Source organism: Ischnura elegans, chromosome 8 (assembly GCF_921293095.1).
Source record: "Ischnura elegans chromosome 8, ioIscEleg1.1, whole genome shotgun sequence".
NCBI classification, from domain to species: domain Eukaryota; kingdom Metazoa; phylum Arthropoda; class Insecta; order Odonata; family Coenagrionidae; genus Ischnura; species Ischnura elegans.
Genome location: NC_060253.1, coordinates 22,813,014 through 22,820,585, shown reverse-complemented (window position 1 = coordinate 22,820,585; position 7,572 = coordinate 22,813,014). Strand labels below are relative to the sequence as shown.

Sequence of the window (7,572 nt, the reverse complement as noted above, 5' to 3'; positions counted from 1 at the left end):
AAGAACAGAAGTCAAAAAACATAAAGTGATATCATCATGCCAAGATCACATAAATGTCAAAGTCTTCCAATCCAAAATTGATGGCTTCATAAGAAAAACAGAAATATCTGATCACTTTCCTGCTGGTGTTTTCATACATACAAAGAAAGACATATCTGGTGGAAATGAGAATATACAATCCTAACATCTTTGTAGCCGGAGAGTAAAACATTTAATGAACAGAATATACTGGGTGACACTGCTTACACTTAATAATCCTGACTGCATCTATCAACAGCGAAGCGAAAATTTAAACCATGTTTACTCATTATCTAAAGTGAGGCAGAGGAAAATATTGGTAATAAAACGTACAAGCTTCCTTGAATAAATTATGTCATTTATTTAGAAAAACAGAGAAGAGACACTTTATTCAAAAAATTTAAGTCCAACCCAACTAACGAATTTCACCAAAGCAACTATAGAATTTAAAGAAATTAGGTGACATCCTTGATAGGGCGGTCCAAAATCTTTTACATTAACACAAATCTTACAAGAGACAAAGATGACATCAGGGAAACCTGGCAATTAATTAATAACCTTAGGGGTGACCTCCACGATGACAGGCATTTATATGCAAATAAAAACTATTTTTAAGGTTAGTAATTTGAACAATGTATGCGAGGTTTTTGCATCACAATTCACCAATGACATAAATTGCCTCAAAAAAGATATTGCCTCATTGCACATAATCTGTCCTTAATCCTAGTACAAGAAGAAGTACATCCACCTTCTTACTAATGCCTGCAACTCCAGTTGATATTCAAAACATTTTATATCACTCAATAAATAAATCTCCAGGAACTGATAAGATAAAAATGATGTATCTTACTTGTTAACACGAAATTTTAGCGGCAATATCCCACTGGATTAATCTGCTCAGGAAAAGGGCATCTACCGATAATTCAAAATCAACTTTCCGACAAATAAATAATATGCAGATCCATAAATAAATTCAGGTAGTTAACAATAATATCCATATAAGTTATTAGCCCCGCGATGACTTTTAGATGTCTTCCCTGTAAGAGTTAGTTCGGATATTGCCAATGGAGACCGTTAACCTAGGTCAGCAAGAGAACTCGAAATAAAGTTAAATTAATTTTTAGTGCCTTTGAAAACGCACTTGGTCACGCGAGCACGTTCTGGTTACATGTGGGTAATGTTTTACGGGCTCAGACAGACGTGGCCGTATTTTTCATCTAACATTGCTTTGCACAAGGGCAATTAACACAGTATATGTTCATGTCTATTCCATTCCTTTTCTAATTTCCTTTCTTTTACATCAATTTCAGGTACATCTAAATGTGTTGAAAAAGAGAAAATATTCATGGTAGGAGAGAATTCAACAGATGTTTCGTTCAATGATTTTCGTTCAATGAAAGGAAGGAAATTCCTAACAGCCAAAAATGCGATACATGTCCGTGTAAATCTTCAGGGATATTCACCATTAAAAGGCATTAAAATGACGTTCCTGAATACACTCGGTAAGGTTCAATGCATTTTAGGAAAATTTTGTATAATTCTTATTTCTGATGACTAAGCATGACTAATAAATTTTTCCATAATATCCTACCTTTTAGACTACTCAAAATATAGTGATAATTCCATATCTAGCAATATTCTGTTTTAAAAATAAATTAGTGCATAGAGCGCGGATGTACTTGTATGAAATTGTATAGTATTGCCAACAATTCTATAGTGGTTTTGCGGAAAAAATCCATTTTCCAAGCCTTCAAGTATAAATAAACATTCATAAAATGATCGTTATGAACAAAAACTGTTGATACAATTGAATTTATAAATTTTCAGTGCGACATAAGAATTGAAGAAAAATTCGAATTACTGAACACTGATAAGTCGGTGGCCTAAGAATTTTTTATTTTCTTCGGAAACTCGCGGTAATTACTGTGCTTGAAAGTTGCGAGGCATACAAAAATTACGTTTATCTATTAACATTCGCTCGTCCGCTCCTTGTGCCTTTGGCTCGTACAAAACTTGTTTGTAAATTTGATTGGCCGTTATCTTACTTATCTGCTTTCGTATGATATGTTATGAATATTAATCTTCTTTCATTCAACCACTTATTTTAGGAATAGCTATGGCTTTCAACCATAGCTTTAAATGTTACATATTTTAAGGTATAGCGACTGCCTGACCTTTTTTAAGTGATCTATAGAGTGAAATTAATGTATCTAGATTTTCATAGGAATTTTCAGATTAAATATCGTGGTCGTCATTTGGTATTAATAAACACTGAGAACGGAATACAGATTTCAAAAGATAAAAATGACAATTTTCTGCCTAGGAATGGTTTAAAAGAGCTCGACCATTAACAAAATAATACGTTTTCAGCGTTTCATTTGAAATTTTTGAGCGTTATTTTTAATACATGCGATAACATCCCTATGCAAAAGCCATACGCTATTTCACCTCTATTTGGCCCCCTTGAAGAAATCTCTGTTTATTTATGAAAAACGATTCGGGTAGGCCATGTTTTGATGAGTTCCTCTGCATTAATATAATGATAATAAACTAATATATCTACTGAAATAATTAAGAAAATAGGAATTGACGCAAATCTCATGTACCTACCTTTAATATTATATAAGTATAATAATATCGATTTTTACAATTATTGAGTTGCCAAAAATGAATCAAACTACATTTTGGAAATTGAATGCAGCAAAGTTCATTCCTAAAATATATATTTGCATGCTTGTACTAACTTATTAATGACCATGATCAGTGGAATCCATCTTATGGGTTAAATACAGCATTAAAATTCGATCTATATTTCCCTTCGATGATCGCTGTCGATGCGGCCATTTCACTCGCTTCAGCTTGACTATGTCTACACTTTTGTCTACAATTGCGCTTAACGCTCTCATTTGTTAAGGGCCGATAGCGTACCCAAGCATAATTAAGTTCTATATTCAACTCATCAATTAGAATACCTTATTTAGATTCCATTGTTTCTATTTTGGGTTTCTGAAACTGTGGCGTTATTCAATGGCACGACAAATTGGCCTAGAATAAAAAAAATATGCGTTGAAGTATTTTCAGCGTAGGCGACTATGGTTATTTAAGGCACGTGACTTGTATTTTGCAATCTCTTTCGCAGACATGAAGCTGGGCGAGGAGAGGCTCTCCATTAATGAAGTGCTTAAGGCGGAGAAAAGAAAGGGGTTACGCATCATGTACGCCGTCGCCCCTCCCGTCCCGTCTCCTCTTGCAAGGCGGTCGGAGATCAACATGAGCATCAGTCCATCGCATTGGCTCATTGAAAAGATATCCGTGACCCAGGATCCATCAGGAGGTAAGGAAGCACTCATAGAGGCCATTTGCTATAGGAGGCCCCGCTTTTCTTCTCTTCCGCGACTTCAATGATTCCCGCCGTTTGCCACAAAATCCTGGCCCTCTAGTCGATAGTATGCACGTCAATATACTTATTAACTCTCAAAAGGCACTCCAGTGGGCGAATTAATAATTTATTTCTAAAAATTAAGCTAATGCCAGCTATCTACGTACATATTACCTTCAACAGACGATTAAATTTTACGTCTAGTTCATCTATTTCGGGCTATTACGTATAATGACAAGCACTTAAGCGTGTAGAGCGCCACCATTTACGGCGACCGTTGGGAATCAATCGAATCACCGAAGGGAATAATCCTGCGTGCAATAGGTCTTATAAACTCTTGTGGTATTTCGTTATGTGTTTTCTAAAGTCATGAATGGGAACGAACCAGCCTGTTAGTGCCCCTAAATCAAACTGAATGTTACTTTTTGTGGAATTATTTGCTATTATAATGCGGCCGATTTTATATATGTTTTTCGTTCGTTATCTTTCTACCAAAGGCTCTCGCGTAAATTTATGTTAGCGTATCCCCTTTTTGGGCCTTTAAGTAATTAATCATCATACATTTTATGTAACCACGTATCTCATTCTTGAAATTTGTTTGTACTCTACATCTTTCTGCTGATAAACCTTTGTTCATTTCAACCGAAGAAACAAGAATCAACACAGAAGGCAGTCACGTCCCAGTAATATTTTCAAAAGAAAATGCACAGAGGGTGTAATAATAGCCCATCCACATTCTCCAACTAACGCGAATATAATGAAGGCCGTTGACCCCACAAAGTAGTTATATGTTTCCTTCTAACATTAAAAATTCTCCTGATAGATTATATTTTATACACGAATGCGAGAAACAAAAAAAAACAGTTTGCTGCTCCATTACAGATTTTTGCTTATACATTTACAAAAATATGATGTGTACATGTTGAAAATTAAATATTATTGCTATCTGTGTGAACTCCGTTTGTAATCATTGTTCCTTACTTCCCACCTGCACCACAAACTTATCCAAAATTCTTGAAATAAGGTTAAGGCCTACGAGGACTATCTAATGTAGTAACTTTGCTGGAATGTGTTCTTGTTTCCTGAAATTTTGCTTGTTAACAAATTGTGCGTTCATCTTGAAAGCTTTTCGTCTAGATATTAGGAGACCCATATACACAAAAATATGCGTTTAAACAAAAAATTAACTTTAAAAAATTTTCAAAAATGATGTAAAGCAAGCAATATATGTAGATTGTCTTCTCCAGGCCTCAATCTCGAAATCACTATACAATGACTTTTTTTCCCGTAGCTGAAAAGGACATCGGGATCGCCTGTGGAGTGATAATTCTCCTCATAGCAGTGATAGCCGTGGCGATCAAGAAATGGAGGCGCAAGAATCGTAGCCCGGGATCCTCAGACACTCAGAGAGCAGACAATCGAAGAGTAGACACTGGTGACGCAGACACGAAGGAAGCATGTGCGATGAAAGCACTTGAATCAGAACTGAGCCATGAAATGGTGGAGCTGGAGGCAAAAGGAATCTACAAATCAACCAATAACGAAGGCACTTTTGAAAACTTGGCGAGTGCAAACGCTAAGGCTCAGTCAGAATTTACCTTGGACGCATCTATCAGCCGTAAAACCATTCCGTTATACCACGAAATCAGTTACGAAGAAGATAACATAATTTACGGTGAATTCTAGATTTAATTTAATGTTGCACAACTTTTCAATGCCAATTCTACTGGATTCTCATTGGATACTCGTGCAAAACTAGAATGAATCTGCCTACAATAAAGCCCAATAAGGCCGCTGTTAGCCCATTGCAAAGCAAAGCAAGATTTATCTTATCAAATCAAATACACAAATCACTGTTTTTCCCGAAGACGGTTACAAAAAATGTGTTATTATTGGACACCTTAAAACTGAGAAAAAAATCCGAATTTCTGTTCCGTTCTACAACCAGCTCAGCTGAAAATAAAATATTACGAGGGTAAACTTGTCATTTCCCTGTATTTTATTTTATTATAACCAACGGAAACGTAAAAATGACAGTATAAGTGTATAATTTCAAGGATATTACCACCAGTAAAGTGGCAAACACACGCAGAGTTCATTAATATCATGCTTGATGAAAAAATCCTATGACAACCACCAACGAAACACTGATAGTAATGGTAGCATTTTTTACTTAATGTAGTTCATTTTCAGGACAAAACTTAGCCACCTCCAAATGTCAGACGGAGGCTAAGTCCACAAATCATCAAACTGAGGTGACGGAACTTTAACCACGCTAAAAACACGGAAACAGCGCCTGCAGGTATTTGCAACCTCCTTGGGTTCCTTGGGGTGTGACAGAAAAGGCACGAAGGATTGCAGGGTGGGCAAAACAGCTGATAAAACGCTAACTATTTAAATAAGGGTACATGAGTACCCTGAATCTGAACTCTTAAGGGTCTTCGAAAATTGGATTGAGGCAGTCGAGGGATAATTAAATGTTTACATCTGTGGCGTTAAAATAAAAGATGTATCTATTGAAATGAAGAAGGTATGAAATATTTAATTAACGACCCCGTTGAGGAAAATTATTCTAAGGGTCATATGAATCCAATTAATTTGAAATCTATCCAATGTGGAATGGGAGTGACCGGTGTCACGTTGCAATCGCGCTTGAGAAGATCTTTGCACGGGATCATATTCCCTTCCAGTGGGAGTCACGCGTCGAAGCTAAGACCTTGCGACGTTCGTGAAATTCTTGGCAAGTGAGAGGCGATGCTTCATTTGACCTTTTCTCAGCATCGGCTTTCGATCCCTAATGATATAAGTTGCCAGGTTTTGCATTTGCACGAATGTGGTAGTTGAGGGCGAATCTGGGATTTTTATGAGGGGGGGGGGGGCACCAGGGTCTGACTGGCAAACAAGCTTCTCATTTTTGGGATTTTAAAAACTACAAGCAGCTATTATCTCCGAAATATTGGCTTAGTTTTATCATAAAAGTTATTAATAAATAAACAAACTTACGCAGAGTTCATTAATGGAAATATTCGCAATATTTCTACTAATGAACTCCGTGTGTGTTAGCCACTTTAGTGGTCGGGATATCCTTGAAAATATACTCTTGTACTGTAATTGTTCCAGTTCCGTTTGTCATAATTGAGTTAAGTACAGGGCAATAATCGCAGGGAAACGACAAGTTTACACTCGTAAAATTTTATTATTAACATAATATTAATATAGTTCTGAATATTTATAACTATTATATTGAAATGTAAAACTTTAAAAAACATTTGCAGTCAACATGTCATCTATTTTTAAAGGGGGGTGGGGCATATGGCCCCCGTGTCCCCCATATGGTGGTAGTACAATTTTTTATCATGCGTAACGTGTTTTGGACCGTGTGGTGCGCATATGGGAATCCTATTGCATGCTGGTGATTGATCACCCCATGCCAAACACCCCAGAATTGGCTCGCTGGATATCATGTAGATGTGGATATGGATGAATAAATGGCTTGCCTCCCAGGGATATAAGGATGATGGAAAGCTCAAAGATGCAGTCGCCCGAAGGCTAAAGGCACAGGCGGTAGATATCTTTGCATGGGGAATTTTGAAGTTAGTTTATATGCATGACAAGTGCCTAACTATAAATGTATATTGTCTTAAGTAAAGAAAATTTATAAAGAGTAAATAAAAGGCGTAGTTATAAGATGAGTAATGTATATATTTTCAATGTATTAAAAAGCGATCTGTTTTAAAAAAACGGAGGTTACTTTCCGAAAAGCCCTCGTATTTCGTCATTGGCTCTTTTCCTGCGCGAAAAACTTTTTTAAACGTTTTTTACGGTGACTGCGGGAACATTTTTTTCAATGCAGTGAATCCAGACAGCAGGAAAAACGTTTTTAAACGCTTAAATATGAAGAGAGGGAACTGTCGCACATCATATGGTAACTGATACCATCACAAGCAGCACACATTATCCTTCGGATATCTACATGAGGTTGTTAGGTCCAAAACATGTTCCTATTTCGCAATTGATATTTTCGTATTGTTTCGTTGGTATCGTATTTTTAACACCAACGAAAAGTTGTAAACAGCGTCACATATATATCTGAGTAATTATATCCGTGATGTAAAAAAATTATAATGCCATACAGTACCCATAAGCAGCATATGTTCAGCTTAGAATTGAAGAAC

At 36.3% G+C, this 7,572-nt stretch overlaps 1 protein-coding gene across 1 annotated transcript; it reads left to right on the top strand.

Moving 5' to 3' along the window:
- The first annotated feature begins 439 nt into the window (after positions 1 to 439).
- On the top strand, positions 440 to 7,018 carry LOC124164302. Its single transcript, XM_046541554.1, has 2 exons — positions 440 to 3,352; positions 4,689 to 7,018. The coding sequence occupies exons 1-2, from the start codon at positions 3,160 to 3,162 to the stop codon at positions 5,081 to 5,083; spliced, it is 588 nt and encodes a 195-aa protein (XP_046397510.1). The 5' UTR covers positions 440 to 3,159; the 3' UTR covers positions 5,084 to 7,018.
- Positions 7,019 to 7,572: the final 554 nt, after the last annotated feature.

Bases quoted from the DNA above. Each gene is read 5' to 3' on its own strand.
- LOC124164302 (XM_046541554.1), top strand. From the start codon at position 3,160: ATGAAGCTGGGCGAGGAGAGGCTCTCCATTAATGAAGTGCTTAAGGCG. The intron at 3,353-4,688 runs GTAAGGAAGCAC...TTTTTCCCGTAG, and splicing joins GACCCAGGATCCATCAGGAG to CTGAAAAGGACATCGGGATC.